At 47.7% G+C, this 22,990-nt stretch overlaps 1 protein-coding gene across 1 annotated transcript in view; it reads left to right on the top strand.

Moving 5' to 3' along the window:
* Positions 1-266: 266 nt before the first annotated feature.
* Positions 267-22,990, top strand: part of LOC311102055 (progesterone receptor-like) — a gene marked incomplete at both ends in the record, with an annotated part of 42,873 nt that continues 20,149 nt past the window's right edge. Inside the window, 5 exons of the mRNA XM_084143273.1 lie at positions 267-1,228; positions 1,440-1,549; positions 13,801-13,917; positions 19,999-20,231; positions 20,661-20,781. Coding sequence (XP_083999399.1) covers positions 267-1,228; positions 1,440-1,549; positions 13,801-13,917; positions 19,999-20,231; positions 20,661-20,781 — 1,543 coding nt within the window. The remainder of the gene's footprint in view (positions 1,229-1,439; positions 1,550-13,800; positions 13,918-19,998; positions 20,232-20,660; positions 20,782-22,990) is intronic.

Consider the following 22,990-nt stretch of genomic DNA (forward strand, 5'->3'; position numbering starts at 1 on the left):
ATGAGTCCCACCACATCCCTGTTTTGGACTTCTAACCCCTTTAAAACATTGTTTGAGCCACAGACGTCTGGGTTGGTACCGTTGGATTCTTCTATATATACAGTAAGCCAGTGGTATCTGAAAGGATCACGCACTAAAAGCCCAGCCTGTCACAACGGGGAAGAAGATTTGGGGAAGGTCTTTCTTTGCACCAAGAGAGTCTCTAGTGTCCACACCGACTGACAGGGGCTCTGATTGACTGTCGTCGTGCGTCGTGATTAGAGAGGATGGACACGGCGAACACTTCGAGCTCAGACTTCACAGACTCCAGTAAAATAGTAAATTATTTGATTGAGAAGTATGCAGATGTTGGATTTGGTCAGCCTGGGAAATTCTCTAACGAGCCACAGTCTCTAGTTTGTATGTCCCCCGTAGCGCGTCGTTTTGGAAACGTCCGCCCTATGTGCGCTGCGCCTCCTGGCTCAAGCAACAACAGTGCCATGTTCAAAGACTGTGCTGTTAGAGATCACGCCTATTATGACTGCTCTGACCCTCTGCCGTGGGTAGAGGTGTGTGGTATAGATGGAGTGAAGGAGTCCGTGTTATCGCAGCCGGCCCCAACAGTAACTCAGGAAAGTTTGCAGAGAGCGGCCGTGAACATGATATCGACACCCGGTTCAACCACAGCCACCGGGGTTTGTAAGATCATCAAAGATGAGAAGGAGCCGTCACTAATCATGGAAACACCGTGTCCCGATTTTGATCTAACGGCCAACATCCCTACCCTCGAGACCTGTTATGACAGCGAGAGGAAACAACAACTGTTAGGGTTTATGGATGATTCGGCAGCGTCTTTTCCCCCCTCGGTACCTGGACAACAGAACCAACAAGTACTATTGGACAGTTCTCCGAACTTTCTAGTCGACTTGAATCAGAACGACCAGATGTCGACGGTTCCCCAGATCCGGACGGACTCCCGAGGTGTTCCCTTTCCTACTCATCACAGTAAAGGCATGCTGAATTTTGACGTAATGAGCAGTAACGGACAGGTTCCACAGCAGCACTTGATGATTTATAAGAGTGAAATGCCCAGATGGTCCATTCAGACCTCTCCTACTCAGTCCCCGTACTGGTGCCAGTCCAGCGGGGTCTCCGAGGACCAGTATCCGCACCATGGCTACTCCTCCCCGGATGGAAATCACACCTCAGCTCTGCTCCAGAGGTCCCCGACCTATACTGGATATGGCGGGTAAGAATGACGCATTATTTCATGTATAGTTGAACATAACCATTGTAAAAGTCTCAACACTGTCACATCTTTCAGTTAATTTAAATTAGTGTTTTCATACTTTTATTGCCCCAAATGAGCTTTTTTTTTATTATTCCTCTGTGATATCAGTGTGCCAATGTTGTCCGTGTAAACAACCAATGTCTCGTATGTGTCTTCAATGGTTTTGCAGTGTTCCACCCCAGAGGCTGTGTATGATCTGTGGCGATGAGGCTTCAGGGTGTCACTATGGGGTCGTCACGTGTGGAAGCTGCAAAGTCTTCTTTAAAAGAGCGGTTGAAGGTAAGCAACACCATATAAGAGGATTGGAGCAGTATGTCACATGGTATGGAGATTCGACGGGACTGCTGCTGCATTGACCCACTGTTGGTTGAATACTGCCAAATTAGGATGAGAAAAGGCAAATGATGATGTTTCAGGAAGAAAATTAAAAAGGCGTGGTAAAAATGAGAAATATTGAGGGTTGTTGTGGCCTTTCGAACCCTAATCCCCAGACACTGAAAGCAGACACTAAAGAATGTTACACTTTTTACTAAGTACCATTGTTATTTCTTTTTAAATGACTGGCACAGAATTAAAGCACAGCACAGACAGTATCACACAGTATCACATTGACCAGTGTTCACAATGTTCCGTTTTTCTGACTTGTTTTGGTCTCGTTATCTTGGAGATTTATTAGAGCCACTAAGGCGGACCACGGTCATGTCACTACCAGTCTGACCATGGTCATGTCTCTACCAGTCTGACCATGTTCATGTCACTACCAGTCTGACCATGGTCATGTCTCTACCAGTCTGACCATGGTTATGTCACTACCAGTCTGACCATGGTCATGTCTCTACCAGTCTGACCATGGTTATGTCTCTACCAGTCTGACCATGTTCATGTCTCTACCAGTCTGACCATGGTTATGTCACTACCAGTCTGACCATGGTCATGTCTCTACCAGTCTGACCATGGTTATGTCTCTACCAGTCTGACCATGTTCATGTCACTACCAGTCTGACCATGGTCATGTCACTACCAGTCTGACCATGGTCATGTCTCTACCAGTCTGACCATGGTCATGTCACTACCAGTCTGACCATGATCATGTCACTACCAGTCTGACCATGGTCATGTCTCTACCAGTCTGACCATGGTCATGTCACTACCAGTCTGACCATGGTCATGTCACTACCAGTCTGACCATGATCATGTCACTACCAGTCTGACCATGGTTATGTCTCTACCAGTCTGACCATGGTCATGTCACTACCAGTCTGACCATGGTCATGTCACTACCAGTCTGACCATGGTTATGTCTCTACCAGTCTGACCATGGTCATGTCTCTACCAGTCTGACCATGATCATGTCACTACCAGTCTGACCATGGTCATGTCACTACCAGTCTGACCATGGTCATGTCACTACCAGTCTGACCATGTTCATGTCACTACCAGTCTGACCATGGTCATGTCACTACCAGTCTGACCATGGTCATGTCACTACCAGTCTGACCATGGTTATGTCTCTACCAGTCTGACCATGGTCATGTCACTACCAGTCTGACCATGCATGGTCATGTCACTACCAGTCTGACCATGGTCATGTCACTACCAGTCTGACCATGGTTATATCACTACCAGTCTGACCATGATCATGTCTCTACCAGTCTAACCATGGTCATGTCACTACCAGTCTGACCATGATCATGTCACTACCAGTCTAACCATGGTTATATCACTACCAGTCTGACCATGATCATGTCACTACCAGTCTGACCATGGTCATGTCACTACCAGTCTGACCATGATCATGTCACTACCAGTCTGACCATGGTCATGTCACTACCAGTCTGACCATGTTCATGTCACTACCAGTCTGACCATGGTTATGTCACTACCAGTCTGACCATGATCATGTCACTACCAGTCTGACCATGGTCATGTCACTACCAGTCTGACCATGTTCATGTCACTACCAGTCTGACCATGGTTATGTCACTACCAGTCTGACCATGATCATGTCTCTACCAGTCTGACCATGGTCATGTCACTACCAGTCTGACCATGGTCATGTCTCTACCAGTCTGACCATGTTCATGTCACTACCAGTCTGACCATGGTCATGTCACTACCAGTCTGACCATGGTCATGTCTCTACCAGTCTGACCATGTTCATGTCACTACCAGTCTGACCATGGTTATGTCACTACCAGTCTGACCATGGTTATGTCACTACCAGTCTGAACATGGTCATGTCTCTACCAGTCTGACCATGGTCATGTCTCTACCAGTTAGACCATGGTCATGTCACTACCAGTCTGACCATGTTCATGTCTCTACCAGTCTGACCATGATCATGTCTCTACCAGTCTGACCATGGTCATGTCTCTACCAGTCTGACCATGGTTATGTCACTACCAGTCTGACCATGATCATGTCTCTACCAGTCTGACCATGGTCATGTCAATACCAGTCTGACCATGATCATGTCTCTACCAGTCTGACCATGGTCATGTCACTACCAGTCTGACCATGATCATGTCTCTACCAGTCTGACCATGGTCATGTCACTACCAGTCTGACCATGGTTATGTCACTACCAGTCTGACCATGGTCATGTCTCTACCAGTCTGACCATGGTTATGTCACTACCAGTCTGACCATGTTCATGTCACTACCAGTCTGACCATGGTTATGTCACTACCAGTCTGACCATGGTTATGTCACTACCAGTTAGACCATGGTCATGTCACTACCAGTCTGACCATGGTCATGTCACTACCAGTCTGACCATGGTCATGTCTCTACCAGTCTGACCATGATCATGTCTCTACCAGTCTGACCATGGTCATGTCTCTACCAGTCTGACCATGGTCATGTCTCTACCAGTCTGACCATGGTCATGTCACTACCAGTCTGACCATGGTCATGTCACTACCAGTCTGACCATGGTCATGTCTCTACCAGTCTGACCATGGTCATGTCACTACCAGTCTGACCATGGTCATGTCTCTACCAGTCTGACCATGGTTATGTCTCTACCAGTCTGACCATGGCCATGTCACTCAGTCTGACCATGTTCATGTCACTACCAGTCTAACCATGGTTATGTCTCTACCAGTCTGACCATGGTCATGTCTCTACCAGTCTGACCATGGTCATGTCTCTACCAGTCTGACCATGGTTATGTCTCTACCAGTCTGACCATGGTTATGTCTCTACCAGTCTGACCATGGTCATGTCACTACCAGTCTGACCATGATCATGTCACTACCAGTCTGACCATGCATGGTTATGTCTCTACCAGTCTGACCATGGTCATGTCTCTACCAGTCTGACCATGATCATGTCACTACCAGTCTGACCATGGTCATGTCTCTACCAGTCTGACCATGGTCATGTCACTACCAGTCTGACCATGGTCATGTCACTACCAGTCTTACCATGGTCATGTCACTACCAGTCTGACCATGGTCATGTCACTACCAGTCTGACCATGGTTATGTCACTACCAGTCTGACCATGGTCATGTCACTACCAGTCTGACCATGCATGGTTATGTCACTACCAGTCTGACCATGGTCATGTCTCTACCAGTCTGACCATGATCATGTCACTACCAGTCTGACCATGGTCATGTCACTACCAGTCTGACCATGGTCATGTCACTACCAGTCTGACCATGGTCATGTCTCTACCAGTCTGACCATGATCATGTCACTACCAGTCTGACCATGGTCATGTCTCTACCAGTCTGACCATGGTCATGTCACTACCAGTCTGACCATGGTCATGTCTCTACCAGTCTGACCATGGTTATGTCTCTACCAGTCTGACCATGGTTATGTCTCTACCAGTCTGACCATGATCATGTCTCTACCAGTCTGACCATGATCATGTCTCTACCAGTCTGACCATGGTCATGTCACTACCAGTCTGACCATGGTTATGTCACTACCAGTCTGACCATGGTCATGTCTCTACCAGTCTGACCATGTTCATGTCTCTACCAGTCTGACCATGGTCATGTCACTACCAGTCTGACCATTGTCATGTCTCTACCAGTCTGACCATGTTCATGTCACTACCAGTCTGACCATGGTCATGTCACTACCAGTCTGACCATGGTCATGTCACTACCAGTCTGACCATGGTCATGTCTCTACCAGTCTGACCATGATCATGTCTCTACCAGTCTGACCATGGTCATGTCACTACCAGTCTGACCATGGTTATGTCACTACCAGTCTGACCATGGTCATGTCTCTACCAGTCTGACCATGTTCATGTCACTACCAGTCTGACCATGGTCATGTCACTACCAGTCTGACCATGGTCATTTCACTACCAGTCTGACCATGGTTATGTCACTACCAGTCTGACCATGGTCATGTCTCTACCAGTCTGACCATGGTCATGTCTCTACCAGTCTGACCATGGTTATGTCACTACCAGTCTGACCATGGTTATGTCTCTACCAGTCTGACCATGGTCATGTCTCTACCAGTCTGACCATGGTCATGTCACTACCAGTCTGACCATGGTCATGTCACTACCAGTCTGACCATGGTCATGTCACTACCAGTCTGACCATGGTTATGTCACTACCAGTCTGACCATGGTCATGTCTCTACCAGTCTGACCATGGTCATGTCTCTACCAGTCTGACCATGGTCATGTCACTACCAGTCTGACCATGGTCATGTCTCTACCAGTCTGACCATGATCATGTCTCTACCAGTCTGACCATGGTCATGTCACTACCAGTCTGACCATGGTTATGTCTCTACCAGTCTGACCATGATCATGTCACTACCAGTCTGACCATGGTCATGTCACTACCAGTCTGACCATGGTCATGTCTCTACCAGTCTGACCATGATCATGTCTCTACCAGTCTGACCATGGTCATGTCACTACCAGTCTGACCATGGTTATGTCACTACCAGTCTGACCATGGTCATGTCTCTACCAGTCTGACCATGTTCATGTCACTACCAGTCTGACCATGGTCATGTCACTACCAGTCTGACCATGGTTATGTCTCTACCAGTCTGACCATGGTCATGTCTCTACCAGTCTGACCATGGTTATGTCTCTACCAGTCTGACCATGGTCATGTCACTACCAGTCTGACCATGGTCATGTCACTACCAGTCTGACCATGGTCATGTCTCTACCAGTCTGACCATGGTCATGTCACTACCAGTCTGACCATGATCATGTCTCTACCAGTCTAACCATGGTCATTTCACTACCAGTCTGACCATGGTCATGTCACTACCAGTCTGACCATGGTCATGTCTCTACCAGTCTGACCATGGTCATGTCACTACCAGTCTGACCATGGTCATGTCTCTACCAGTCTGACCATGGTCATGTCACTACCAGTCTGACCATGGTTATGTCTCTACCAGTCTGACCATGGTCATGTCTCTACCAGTCTGACCATGGTTATGTCTCTACCAGTCTGACCATGGTCATGTCACTACCAGTCTGACCATGGTCATGTCACTACCAGTCTGACCATGGTTATGTCTCTACCAGTCTGACCATGGTTATGTCTCTACCAGTCTGACCATGGTCATGTCTCTACCAGTCTGACCATGGTCATGTCACTACCAGTCTGACCATGGTTATGTCACTACCAGTCTGACCATGGTCATGTCTCTACCAGTCTGACCATGGTCATGTCTCTACCAGTCTGACCATGGTCATGTCTCTACCAGTCTGACCATGGTTATGTCTCTACCAGTCTGACCATGGTCATGTCACTACCAGTCTGACCATGGTCATGTCACTACCAGTCTGACCATGGTCATGTCTCTACCAGTCTGACCATGGTTATGTCACTACCAGTCTGACCATGGTTATGTCACTACCAGTCTGACCATGGTTATGTCTCTACCAGTCTGACCATGATCATGTCTCTACCAGTCTGACCATGGTCATGTCACTACCAGTCTGACCATGGTCATGTCACTACCAGTCTGACCATGGTCATGTCTCTACCAGTCTGACCATGATCATGTCTCTACCAGTCTGACCATGGTCATGTCACTACCAGTCTGACCATGGTCATGTCACTACCAGTCTGACCATGGTCATGTCACTACCAGTCTGACCATGGTCATGTCACTACCAGTCTGACCATGGTCATGTCTCTACCAGTCTGACCATGGTTATGTCACTACCAGTCTGACCATGGTTATGTCACTACCAGTCTGACCATGGTCATGTCACTACCAGTCTGACCATGGTCATGTCTCTACCAGTCTGACCATGGTCATGTCACTACCAGTCTGACCATGGTTATGTCTCTACCAGTCTGACCATGGTTATGTCTCTACCAGTCTGACCATGGTTATGTCTCTACCAGTCTGACCATGGTCATGTCACTACCAGTCTGACCATGGTTATGTCTCTACCAGTCTGACCATGGTCATGTCACTACCAGTCTGACCATGGTCATTTCACTACCAGTCTGACCATGGTTATGTCACTACCAGTCTAACCATGGTCATGTCTCTACCAGTTAGACCATGGTCATGTCACTACCAGTCTGACCATGTTCATGTCTCTACCAGTCTGACCATGGTCATGTCACTACCAGTCTGACCATGGTCATGTCTCTACCAGTCTGACCATGGTCATGTCACTACCAGTCTGACCATGGTCATGTCACTACCAGTCTAACCATGGTCATGTCTCTACCAGTCTGACCATGATCATGTCACTACCAGTCTGACCATGGTCATGTCTCTACCAGTCTGACCATGGTCATGTCTCTACCAGTCTGACCATGGTCATGTCACTACCAGTCTGACCATGGTTATGTCACTACCAGTCTGACCATGGTCATGTCTCTACCAGTCTGACCATGGTCATGTCACTACCAGTCTGACCATGGTCATGTCACTACCAGTCTGACCATGGTTATGTCACTACCAGTCTGACCATGGTCATGTCTCTACCAGTCTGACCATGGTCATGTCTCTACCAGTCTAACCATGGTCATTTCACTACCAGTCTGACCATGGTCATGTCACTACCAGTCTGACCATGGTTATGTCACTACCAGTCTGACCATGGTTATGTCACTACCAGTCTGACCATGGTTATGTCACTACCAGTCTGACCATGGTCATATCACTACCAGTCTGACCATGGTCATGTCTCTACCAGTCTGACCATGGTCATGTCACTACCAGTCTGACCATGGTCATGTCACTACCAGTCTGACCATGGTTATGTCACTACCAGTCTGACCATGGTCATGTCTCTACCAGTCTGACCATGATCATGTCTCTACCAGTCTGACCATGGTCATGTCACTACCAGTCTGACCATGGTCATGTCACTACCAGTCTGACCATGGTCATGTCACTACCAGTCTGACCATGGTCATGTCACTACCAGTCTGACCATGGTTATGTCACTACCAGTCTGACCATGGTCATGTCACTACCAGTCTGACCATGTTCATGTCTCTACCAGTCTGACCATGGTCATGTCACTACCAGTCTGACCATGGTCATGTCACTACCAGTCTGACCATGGTCATGTCACTACCAGTCTGACCATGTTCATGTCACTACCAGTCTGACCATGGTTATGTCACTACCAGTCTGACCATGGTTATGTCACTACCAGTCTGACCATGGTCATGTCACTACCAGTCTGACCATGTTCATGTCTCTACCAGTCTGACCATGGTCATGTCACTACCAGTCTGACCATGGTCATGTCACTACCAGTCTGACCATGGTCATGTCACTACCAGTCTGACCATGTTCATGTCACTACCAGTCTGACCATGGTTATGTCTCTACCAGTCTGACCATGATCATGTCACTACCAGTCTGACCATGGTCATGTCACTACCAGTCTGACCATGGTTATGTCTCTACCAGTCTGACCATGGTTATGTCTCTACCAGTCTGACCATGGCCATTTCACTACCAGTCTGACCATGGTCATGTCACTACCAGTCTGACCATGGTCATGTCACTACCAGTCTGACCATGGTTATGTCTCTACCAGTCTGACCATGGTTATGTCTCTACCAGTCTGACCATGATCATGTCACTACCAGTCTGACCATGGTTATGTCTCTACCAGTCTGACCATGGTCATGTCACTACCAGTCTAACCATGGTTATGTCTCTACCAGTCTGACCATGGTCATGTCTCTACCAGTCTGACCATGGTTATGTCACTACCAGTCTAACCATGGTCATGTCACTACCAGTCTGACCATGGTTATGTCACTACCAGTCTGACCATGGTCATGTCACTACCAGTCTAACCATGGTCATGTCACTACCAGTCTGACCATGGTCATGTCTCTACCAGTCTGACCATGGTCATGTCTCTACCAGTCTGACCATGGTCATGTCACTACCAGTCTGACCATGGTTATGTCTCTACCAGTCTGACCATGGTCATGTCTCTACCAGTCTGACCATGGTCATGTCACTACCAGTCTGACCATGTTCATGTCACTACCAGTCTGACCATGATCATGTCTCTACCAGTCTGACCATGGCCATGTCACTACCAGTCTGACCATGTTCATGTCACTACCAGTCTGACCATGGTCATGTCACTACCAGTCTGACCATGGTCATGTCACTACCAGTCTGACCATGGTCATTCCACTACCAGTCTGACCATGATCATGTCACTACCAGTCTGACCATGGTCATGTCACTACCAGTCTGACCATGGTTATGTCACTACCAGTCTGACCATGGTTATGTCTCTACCAGTCTGACCATGGTCATGTCTCTACCAGTCTGACCATGGTCATGTCACTACCAGTCTGACCATGGTCATGTCACTACCAGTCTGACCATGATCATGTCTCTACCAGTCTGACCATGGTCATGTCTCTACCAGTCTGACCATGGTCATGTCTCTACCAGTCTGACCATGGTCATGTCACTACCAGTCTGACCATGCATGGTCATGTCACTACCAGTCTGACCATGATCATGTCACTACCAGTCTGACCATGGTTATGTCACTACCAGTCTGACCATGGTTATGTCTCTACCAGTCTGACCATGGTCATGTCACTACCAGTCTGACCATGGTCATGTCACTACCAGTCTGACCATGCATGGTCATGTCACTACCAGTCTGACCATGGTTATGTCTCTACCAGTCTAACCATGGTCATGTCTCTACCAGTCTGACCATGGTCATGTCACTACCAGTCTGACCATGGTTATGTCTCTACCAGTCTGACCATGGTCATGTCTCTACCAGTCTGACCATGGTTATGTCTCTACCAGTCTGACCATGGTCATGTCACTACCAGTCTGACCATAGTCATGTCACTACCAGTCTGACCATGGTCATGTCACTACCAGTCTGACCATGGTTATGTCACTACCAGTCTGACCATGGTCATGTCACTACCAGTCTGACCATGGTCATGTCACTACCAGTCTGACCATGGTTATGTCACTACCAGTCTGACCATGGTCATGTCACTACCAGTCTGACCATGGTTATGTCACTACCAGTCTGACCATGGTCATGTCTCTACCAGTCTGACCATGGTCATGTCACTACCAGTCTGACCATGGTTATGTCACTACCAGTCTGACCATGGTTATGTCACTACCAGTCTGACCATGGTCATGTCACTACCAGTCTGACCATGGTTATGTCTCTACCAGTCTGACCATGGTCATGTCTCTACCAGTCTGACCATGGTCATGTCACTACCAGTCTGACCATGATCATGTCTCTACCAGTCTGACCATTGTCATGTCTCTACCAGTCTGACCATGGTCATGTCTCTACCAGTCTGACCATGGTCATGTCTCTACCAGTCTGACCATGGTTATGTCACTACCAGTCTGACCATGGTCATGTCACTACCAGTCTGACCATGGTTATGTCACTACCAGTCTGACCATGATCATGTCTCTACCAGTCTGACCATGGTCATGTCTCTACCAGTCTGACCATGGTCATGTCTCTACCAGTCTGACCATGGTCATGTCACTACCAGTCTGACCATGATCATGTCTCTACCAGTCTGACCATGGTCATGTCTCTACCAGTCTGACCATGGTCATGTCACTACCAGTCTGACCATGGTCATGTCACTACCAGTCTGACCATGGTCATGTCTCTACCAGTCTGACCATGGTCATGTCACTACCAGTCTGAACATGATCATGTCACTACCAGTCTGACCATGGTCATTCCACTACCAGTCTGACCATGATCATGTCACTACCAGTCTGACCATGGTCATGTCACTACCAGTCTGACCATGGTTATGTCACTACCAGTCTGACCATGGTTATGTCTCTACCAGTCTGACCATGGTCATGTCTCTACCAGTCTGACCATGATCATGTCACTACCAGTCTGACCATGGTCATGTCTCTACCAGTCTGACCATGGTCATGTCTCTACCAGTCTGACCATGGTCATGTCTCTACCAGTCTGACCATGGTCATGTCACTACCAGTCTGACCATGATCATGTCACTACCAGTCTGACCATGGTCATGTCTCTACCAGTCTGACCATGGTCATGTCTCTACCAGTCTGACCATGGTCATGTCACTACCAGTCTGACCATGGTCATGTCTCTACCAGTCTGACCATGGTCATGTCACTACCAGTCTAACCATGGTCATGTCACTACCAGTCTGACCATGGTTATGTCACTACCAGTCTGACCATGGTCATGTCACTACCAGTCTGACCATGGTTATGTCACTACCAGTCTGACCATGGTCATGTCTCTACCAGTCTGACCATGATCATGTCACTACCAGTCTGACCATGGTTATGTCACTACCAGTCTGACCATGATCATGTCACTACCAGTCTGACCATGGTCATTTCACTACCAGTCTGACCATGGTCATGTCTCTACCAGTCTGACCATGGTTATGTCACTACCAGTCTGACCATGGTCATGTCACTACCAGTCTGACCATGGTCATGTCTCTACCAGTCTGACCATGTTCATGTCACTACCAGTCTGACCATGGTCATGTCTCTACCAGTCTGACCATGTTCATGTCACTACCAGTCTGACCATGATCATGTCTCTACCAGTCTGACCATGGTCATGTCTCTACCAGTCTGACCATGGTTATGTCTCTACCAGTCTGACCATGGTCATGTCACTACCAGTCTGACCATGGTCATGTCTCTACCAGTCTGACCATGGTCATGTCACTACCAGTCTGACCATGGTCATGTCACTACCAGTCTGACCATGGTCATGTCACTACCAGTCTGACCATGGTTATGTCACTACCAGTCTGACCATGGTCATGTCACTACCAGTCTGACCATGGTCATGTCACTACCAGTCTGACCATGTTCATGTCACTACCAGTCTGACCATGGTCATGTCACTACCAGTCTGACCATGATCATGTCACTACCAGTCTAACCATGGTCATGTCTCTACCAGTTAGACCATGGTCATGTCTCTACCAGTCTGACCATGGTCATGTCACTACCAGTCTGACCATGGTTATGTCTCTACCAGTCTGACCATGGTCATGTCACTACCAGTCTGACCATGGTTATGTCACTACCAGTCTGACCATGTTCATGTCACTACCAGTCTGACCATGGTCATGTCTCTACCAGTCTGACCATGGTTATGTCACTACCAGTCTGACCATGGTCATGTCTCTACCAGTCTGACCATGATCATGTCTCTACCAGTCTAACCATGGTCATTTCACTACCAGTCTGACCATGGTCATATCTCTACCAGTCTGACCATGGTTATGTCACTACCAGTCTGACCATGGTCATGTCTCTACCAGTCTGACCATGATCATGTCACTACCAGTCTGACCATGGTTATGTCACTACCAGTCTGACCATGGTCATGTCTCTACCAGTCTGACCATGGTCATGTCTCTACCAGTCTGACCATGGTTATGTCACTACCAGTCTGACCATGGTTATGTCTCTACCAGTCTGACCATGGTTATGTCTCTACCAGTCTGACCATGGTCATGTCACTACCAGTCTGACCATGGTTATGTCTCTACCAGTCTGACCATGTTCATGTCACTACCAGTCTGACCATGGTCATGTCACTACCAGTCTGACCATGGTCATGTCACTACCAGTCTGACCATGATCATGTCACTACCAGTCTGACCATGGTCATGTCTCTACCAGTCTGACCATGGTCATGTCACTACCAGTCTGACCATGATCATGTCACTACCAGTCTGACCATGGTCATGTCACTACCAGTCTGACCATGGTCATGTCACTACCAGTCTGACCATGGTTATGTCTCTACCAGTCTGACCATGGTCATTTCACTACCAGTCTGAAACCCTCTGTTTAATTGTCTTAGAGAAACCATTTCCATTAGACAATATTACAGACGGTCTTAGAGAACCCATCTCCATTAGACAATATTAGTCTTAGAATCTTTATTTTCACCTCTCTCTGAGATTATTGTCTTTGAAAAGTAATTATAAGAACACACTCTAAACCACATTGACTGCATTCGGTTCTTCTATTCAACAGGACATCATAACTATCTCTGCGCCGGTCGAAATGACTGCATCGTGGATAAGATACGGAGAAAGAATTGCCCTGCGTGTCGCCTGAGGAAGTGCTACCAAGCTGGGATGATGCTAGGAGGTACCTTTATGTGGTCCTGTCTCTCTCTCTGTCCTTTTCTTCTTAATGAATGCCCTCCTACCAAATCATCTAGAGAACATCACATTAAAGGGGTTACGAATTAACACTCTCTCATCCTAAGCAGGAGTCACACACTATGAAATCATAATTTCCAGTCAAGGAGAATGTTCAAATGTCCTTTCAGGTCACACACAGAGACCAAACACTTCATGGAAATGAACAAAATAATCAAATCTTAATTTGATCACCCTGTCGCAGGAGAACTTTCCTGCAATGCAGGACTTTTTAAAATTGTCACGAATTCAGCCGAGGCTGCCCCTCCTCCTTGCTCAGGAGACGCATTGTGAGCAGGTCACTTTTTCCATCATTGAGTCTCCTGCTTTCCCTGTGGTGTTAGGTATTCCATGGCTAGCACTCCACAACCCCACTTTCTCATGGCCGCAGAGGGCTCTCACGGGGTGGTCGCGAGAGTGTCAGGGTAGGTGTATGGGGTGTTTCCGTTGGTGCATCCACGGTGGAAAGTCCAGACGGTGCCTCCACTGTGCACATTCCCCCCCGAATACCATTATCTGGCACAAGTTTTCTCCAAAAATAAAGCAACTAAATTGCCACCTCATCGGGCGGGGGATTGCGCAATAAACCTTCGGGTAGATGCTGTGCCTCCCTGGAGTCATGTGTATCCCCTGTCGCAGGCGGAGACGGAGGCTATGGAGACATACGTCACCGAGTCCCTGTGCCAGGGGTTCATACGTCCCTCCACTTCACCCGCCTCCTCTAGTTTATTTTTTGTGAAGAAGAAAGATGGCGGTCTGCGCCCGTGCATTGATTATCGACCACTGAACAAGGAGACGATTAGATTTAGTTATCCTCTCCCCCTCATTCCGTCAGTGGTTGAGTCATTGCATGGAGCGCGCTTCTTCACTAAATTAGATCTCCGGAGTGCGTACAACCTGGTGCGTATCTGAGAGGGAGATGAGTGGAAGACAGCATTCAGCACAACCACGGGGCTTTATGAATACCTGGTGATGCCGTACGGTTTGATGAATGCTCCCTCAGTCTTCCAGTCCTTTGTGAACGAGGTGTTTCTGGACATGCTTGGTCACGGTGTAGTGGTCTACATCGATGACATCCTGGTGTATTCCGCTACGCGTGCCGAGCATGTGTCCCTGGTTCGCAAAGTGCTGGCCCGACTGTTGGAACATGACCTTTATGCCAAGGCAGAAATGTGTCTGTTTTTCCAACAGTCCGTCTCCTTCCTCGGATACCGCATTACCACCTCAGGTGTGGAGATGGAGGGCGACCGCATTTCATACGTGCGTAATTGGCTGACTCCAACCACGGTAAAGGAGGTGCAGTGCTTTATTGGCTTTGCCAACTACTATCAGAGGTTTATCCGGGGCTTTGGCAAGGTCGCAGCTCCCATCACCTCTCTGCTGAAGGGTGGGCCGTCCAGGCTCCTCTGGTCTGCTGAGGCTGACAGGAACTTCAGTAACCTGAGGGTTCTGTTCACCTCAGCCCCGGTACTGGCCCACCCCGATCCATCACTACCGTTCGTAGTGGAGGTGGATGCGTCCGAGGTGGGGATGGGAGCAGTCCTGTATCAACGCTCGGGCACGCCACCCAAGCTCCACCCCTGTGCCTTCTTCTCCAAGAAGCTCAGCCCAGCGGAGCAGAACTACGACGTTGGTGATCGGGAGCTGTTGGCTGTTGTCCGAGCTCTGACAGTGTGGAGACATTGGCTCGAGGGGGCGTAACACCCTTTCCTCGTCTGGACGGACCACCGTAACCTGGAGTACATCCGGGCAGCGAGGAGGCTGAACCCTCGCCAGGCCAGGTGGGCCCTATTCTTCACCTGGTTTGATTTTACTCTGTCTTACATCCTGGGTACGAAGAATGTGAAGGCAGACGCACTGTCACGGCTGTACGACACAGAGGAGAGGCCCATAGATAACACCCCATACTCCCGGCCTCCTGCATTGTGGCGCCTGTAGTATGGGGCGATGGATGCGGATATAGAGCAGGCGTTACGCACAGATCCATCTCCACCTCAGTGTCCAGCTGGGCTGCGGTACGTGCCTGCTCTTTTCCGTGGCCGTCTGATCTACTGGGCACACACGTCCCCCTCCTCTGGTCACCCAGGTATCGGTCGTACAATGCGCTGCCTGACCGAGAAGTACTGCTGGCCTACCTTGGCTAAGGATGTGAGGGTGCATGTTTCCTCCTGCTCAGTGTGCGCCCAGAGTAAGGCACCTAGGCACCTCCCAGTGGGTAAGTTAAAACCTTTACCAGTTCCACAACGACCATGGTCTCATCTTAGTATTTATTTCCTTACTGATCTTCCCCTCTCTCAAGGTAACACCACCATCCTGGTCGTTGTGGACTGCTTTTCCAAGGACTGCCACCTCCTTCCTCTGTCCGATCTCCCCACGGCCCTGCAGACTGCCGAGGCCCTGTTTACACACGTCTTCCGGCACTACGGGGTACCAGAGGACATAGTGTCTGACCGGGGTCCCCAGTTCACGTCAAAAGTCTGGAAGGCGTTCATGGAACGTCTGGGGGTCTCGGTCAGCCTGACCTCTGGGTTCCACACCGAGTCTAATGGGCAGGTGGAACTGGTAAATCAGGACGTGGGTAGGTTCCTGAGGTCCTATTGCCAGGATCGGCCGGGGGAGTGGTCGGTGTTCCTGCCATGGGCCGAATATGCCCAGAACTCTCTCCGCCACTCCTCTAACCTAACGCCATTTCAGTGTGTTTTGGGTTACCAACCTGTCCTGGCACCGTGGCACCAGAGCCAGACCGAAGCTCTTGCGGTGAATGACTGGTTTCGGCGCTCGGAGGAGACGTGGAACGCTGCCCGTGTTCACCTCCAACGCGCCGTGCGTCATCAGAAGGAAAAAAGCTGACCGTCACCGCAGTGAGGCCCCCGTCTTTGTACCGGGGGATCGGGTCTGGCTCTCGACCCGGAATCTGCCCCTCCGCCTGCCCTGCCGGAAGCTGAGCCCGCGGTTTGTAGGGCCGTTCAAAGTCCTGAGGAGAATCAACGAGGTCACATATAGGTTATTACTTCCCCCTGATTACCCCTCGTTTCATGTGTCTCTGGTCAGGCCGGTGGTGGCTGGTCCGCTCCAGGAGTCTGAGGTGCGGGAGGTCCCTCCACCTCCTTTGGACATCAAGGGGGCGCCAGCATACTCTCTCCGTTCCATACTAGATTCGAGGCGCCGGGTGGGGGGCCTTCAGTACCTCGTGGAGTGGGAAGGGTACAGTCCGGAGGAACGGTGCTGGGTCCCGGTGAGGGATATCCTCGATCCCTCTCTGTTGAGGGACTTCCATCGTCGCCACCCGACTCGCCCTGCTCCGCGTCCTCCTGGCTGTCCCCGAGGCCGGGGTCGCCGGGGTCGACGCGCTGCTACAGCTGCGCGTCAAGGGAGGGGTACTGTCACGAATTCAGCCGAGGCTGCCCCTCCTCCTTGCTCGGGCAGGTTTCGGCGTTCGTTGTCACCGGCTTACTGGCCACTACCGCTTCATTTATCATCACTCCATTTGTCTTGTCTTGTCAATCACACACACCTGGTAATCATTCCCTCATTAGTCTGTGTATAAGTGTTCCCTCTGCCCACTTGTCCTTTGTGAGTGATTGTTCATTGTGAGAGTAGCTCAGTTGAGCTACTCTTTCCTTGTATGTAGCCAAGGTGGATTTTTCCCTTGTGCTAGTTTCGTTTTGACGCTTGCTGCCCTTTATTCATGTACACTGAATAAACTCTGGATTTGGGTGTTTTGCCTCCTGCGCCTGACTCCGTCATTCACACCTCGTCACAAAACTTGTAGTGTATTTGAGGTTTAAAAAGGCTTCTGAAGTTTGTAATTTCCACTTTGAAGTTTTCAGGCCTGATTTTCCCTAAGGGAAAATCTATTAACCCCTACAAAAATGTCCATTAATTATAATCCACGTAATAATTCACATTTCCTGTTGCTGCAGGATGATCTTCCTTCTGTAGCAATTTGGCTCAAAATTAAGATCCTACATCTGTATGGGTAAACAGTTGATTCATAAATGAAAGTGCTCTTGCCGTTCTCTGAGCTTTTATTTGAAACATTTTACAGTTGAAGTCGGAAGTTTACATATACCTTAGCCAAATACATTTCAACTCAGTTTTTCACAATTCCTGATATTTATTCCTAGTAAAAATTCCCTGTCTTAGGTCAGTTAGGATCACCACTTTATTTTAAGAATGTGAAATGTCAGAATAATAGTAGAGAGAATGTTTTATTTAAGGTTTTATTTCTTTCATCACATTCCCAGTGGGTCAGAAGTTTACATACACTCAATTAGAATTAGGTAGCATTGCCTTTAAATTGTTTTACTTGGGTCAAACGTTTCGGGTAGCCTTCCACAAGCTTCCCACAATAAGTTGGGTTAATTTTGGCCCATTCCTCCTGACAGAGCTGGTGTAACTGAGTCAGGTTTGTAGGCCTCCTTGCTCGCACACACTTTTTCAGTTCTGCCCACAAATGTTCTATAGGATTGAGGTCAGGGCTTTGTGATGGCCACTCCAATACCTTGACTTTGTTGTCCTTAAGCCATTTTGCCACAACTTTGGAAGTATGCTTGGGGTCATTGTCCATTTGGAAGACTCATTTGCGACCAAGCTTTAACTTCCTGACTGATGTCTTGAGATGTTGCTTCAATATATCCACATCATTTTCCTTCCTCATGATGCCATCTATTTTGTGAAGTGCACCAGTCCCTCCTGCAGCAAAGCACCCCCACAGCATGATGCTGCCACCCCCATGCTTCACGGTTGGGATGGTGTTCTTCGGCTTGCAAGCCTTCCCCTTTTTCCTCCAAACATAACGATGGTCATTATGGCCAAACAGTTCTATTTTTGTTTCATCAGACCAGAGGCCATTTCTCCAAAAAGTATGATTTTTGTCCCCATGTGCAGTTGCAAACCGTAGTCTGGCTTTTTAATGGCGGTTTTGGAGCAGTGGCTTCTTTCTTGTTGAGCGGCCTTTCAGGTTATGTCAATATAGGGCTCATTTTACTGTGGACATAGATACTTTTGTACCTGTTTCCTCCAGCATCTTCACAAGGTCCTTTGCTGTTGTTCTGGGATTGATTTGCACTTTTCGCACCAAAGTCCGTTCATCTCTAGGAGACAGAACAAGTCTCCTTCCTGAGCGGTATGACGGCTGCGTGGTCCCATGGTGTTTATACTTTCGTACTATTGTTTGTATAGATTAACGTGGTACCTTCAGGCGTTTGGAATTTTCTCCCAAGGATGAACCAGACTTGTGGAGGTCTACAATCTTTTTTCTGAGGTCTTGGCTGATTTCTTTTGATTTTCCTATGATGTCAAGCAAAGAGGCACTGAGTTTGAAGGTAGGCCTTGAAATACATCCACAGCTACACCTCCAATTGACTCAAATGATGTCAATTAGCCTATCAGAAGCTTCTAAAGCCATGACATCATTTTCTGGAATTTTCCACGCTGTTTAAAGGCACAGTCAACTTAGTGTATGTAAACTTCTGACCCACTGGAATTGTGATACAGTGAATTATAAGTGAAATAATCTGTCTGTAAGCAATTGATGGAAAATTACTTGTGTCATGCACAAAGTAGATGTCCTAACTGACTTGCCAAAACTATAGTTTGTTAACAAGAAATTTGTGGAGTGGTTGAAAAACGAGTTTTAATGACTCCAACCTAAGTGTACGTAAACTTCCGACTTCAACTGCATGTGTCATGGGTTATTGAGGAGGAGTTAGTGTGTTATATTACAGTATCTAATAAGTCAACCATTCAGCTAAAATTACAACTTAGAGAAAAATAAATGCATTACAGTAATTATTTCGTAGCATTTTTATCCAGGCAATCTAAACCTGAATATTTATTTTAAAAATGTTCTATCTTTTAACTTTGGCCTCAGACAGAATATCTTATGTCAGCTAACACATCTGATCACATCTTAATGAAGCATTTTCATAGATTTTTTAACTTCATATTCATTATGTTCAACCCCATACCAATGTCTGTTCCTTGTACATCTTTTAACTGACCCTTGTGGTAATTATGGTCACAGGGCGGAAGCTGAAGCGTTTTGGGGCCCTGAAGGCGGGTCTGGCCCCAGCCTTGATGTTCCAGGGACCCTTGTCAGCCCTGGGGGATGGTCTGGCCCCAGCCTTGATGTACCAGGGGCCCTTGTCAGCCCTGGGGGATGGTCAGGCCCTGGCCTCTCTACCCTGCATGCCTGGCCTCCACGAGCTGCACCTCTCCCCTCAGATCATCAGCATTCTGGAGAGCATCGAGCCTGAGGTGGGTCGTAGTTGCTGATTTAGGGGGGGGGGGGATCCTAACCTCCACCTAAGTCTAATTGTAACTTACTCTCCCATTGACTTCAATGCATGACTAAGTGAACATTTTGCCTTAAGGAAAAGTTAGGATTCATATTCATCAAAGGTACCTTTTGGTTTGTGTTGTTACGTCCTGCTGCTGACAATGAATTAACATTCAGGGATCAATCATAAATATTAATAAACTATAATAATAATAATAAACTATAACTGATAATAATAATATGCCATTTAGCTTTTATCCAAAGCGACTCACAGTCATGTGCGCATACATGTTTACGTATGGGTGGTCCCGGGGATCGAACCCACTACCCTGGGCGCTACAAGCGCCGTGCTCTACCAGCTGAGCTACAGAGGACCTAATCATGTATTCGTCTCTCCATCCTACCAGGTGGTGTACTCTGGCTACGACAGCTCCCAGCCTGACATGCCACACCTCCTCCTCAACAGCCTCAACAGACTGTGTGACAGACAGCTGCTGTGGATCGTCCGCTGGTCCAAATCCCTGCCAGGTAATAAGCAGGACGAGTGTTGACCGTGTTATAAATGCGGTATGTGTGCTTTATGAATGTCTTATGATGTCCTGAGAGACAGACTGTGTATCGTCTGGTGATCAAGTAACAGCAGGAGGAATACCAACTGGTTTGATATCCTAACTTGACATCTGCACACGTAATCCATCCACACTTCATATACTGATGTAAATGGGAGGTTTGCGCCCATGTGGATCCAAGTTAGGATTGGGTTACTTTACTGAAGTCAACCTGTACCACATTACAGACAGCAGTAGTAGACTGCAGTAGCCTTGGTCAGGTCTGCCAGATAACAGAGTAACTTTATTCAGGGTTGACTTATGATATAAGTCTATGGGTTCGTCCTGAATGGCACACTCTTCCCTATATAGTGCACTACTTTTGACCAAAGCTCTATGGGCCTTGGTCAAAAGTAGTGCACTAAATAGGGCATCCCATGGGCTAGGCCTTCTCAGGGCCAACACCCTCACCATGGTCTCCATGGTCACCACACCCGAACCATGGTCTCCATGGTCACCAGCGTTCCGAAGCGAAGGTCTCACTCCCTAACACTGGCAGGCAGAGATACAGCCAGGGACATGGCTTTGATCAAATAAAAAGACATAACCATTGTGAAAGTGCGACCAATCCTTTCTTCTCTTTTAAAGTCATGAAATACCCTTTATCATTACTGGTAACCTCCTAAACACCCTTTATCATTACTGGTAACCTCCTAAACACCCCATTATCACTACTGGTAACCTCCTAAACACCCCATTATCACTACTGGTAACCTCCTAAACACCCCATTATCACTACTGGTAACCTCCTAAACACCCCATTATCACTACTGGTAAAATCCTAAACACCCCATTATCACTACTGGTAACCTCCTAAACACCCCATTATCACTACTGGTAACCTCCTAAACACCCCATTATCACTACTGGTAACCTCCTAAACACCCCATTATCACTACTGGTAAAATCCTAAACACCCCATTATCACTACTGGTAACCTCCTAAACACCCCATTATCACTACTGGTAAAATCCTAAACACCCCATTATCACTACTGGTAACCTCCTAAACACCCCATTATCACTACTGGTAACCTCCTAAACACCCCTTTATCACTACTGGTAACCTCCTAAACACCCCATTATCACTACTGGTAACCTCCTAAACACCCCATTATCACTACTGGTAACCTCCTAAACACCCCTTTATCACTACTGGTAACCTCCTAAACACCCCATTATCACTACTGGTAACCTCCTAAACACCCCATTATCACTACTGGTAACCTCCTAAACACCCCTTTAACACTACTGGTAACCTCCTAAACACCCCATTATCACTACTGGTAACCTCCTAAACACCCCATTATCACTACTGGTAACCTCCTAAACACCCCATTATCACTACTGGTAACCTCCTAAACACCCCATTATCACTACTGGTAACCTCCTAAACACCCTTTATCACTACTGGTAACCTCCTAAACACCCTTTATCATTACTGGTAACCTCCTAAACACCCTTTATCATTACTGGTAACCTCATAAACACCCCATTATCACTACTGGTGAAATCCTAAACACCCCATTATCACTACTGGTAACCTCCTAAACACCCCATTATCACTACTGGTAACCTCCTAAACACCCCATTATCACTACTGGTAACCTCCTAAACACCCCATTATCACTACTGGTAACCTCCTAAACACCCCATTATCACTACTGGTAACCTCCTAAACACCCCATTATCACTACTGGTAACCTCCTAAACACCCCATTATCACTACTGGTAACCTCCTAAACACCCCTTTATCATTACTGGTAACCTCCTAAACACCCCATTATCACTACTGGTAACCTCCTAAACACCCCATTATCACTACTGGTAACCTCCTAAACACCCCATTATCACTACTGGAAACCTCCTAAACACCCCATTATCACTACTGGTAACCTCCTAAACACCCCTTTATCATTACTGGTAACCTCCTAAACACCCCATTATCACTACTGGTAACCTCCTAAACACCCCATTATCACTACTGGGAACCTCCTAAACACCCCATTATCACTACTGGTAACCTCCTAAACACCCCTTTATCATTACTGGTAACCTCCTAAACACCCCATTATCACTACTGGTAACGGTAATGATTTGACAGGGAGGGAAGAACAGTTCCCATAAGGA

The sequence above is a fragment of the Coregonus lavaretus genome (assembly GCF_964263955.1).
Source record: "Coregonus lavaretus genome assembly, chromosome: 26".
Taxonomy (NCBI): domain Eukaryota; kingdom Metazoa; phylum Chordata; class Actinopteri; order Salmoniformes; family Salmonidae; genus Coregonus; species Coregonus lavaretus.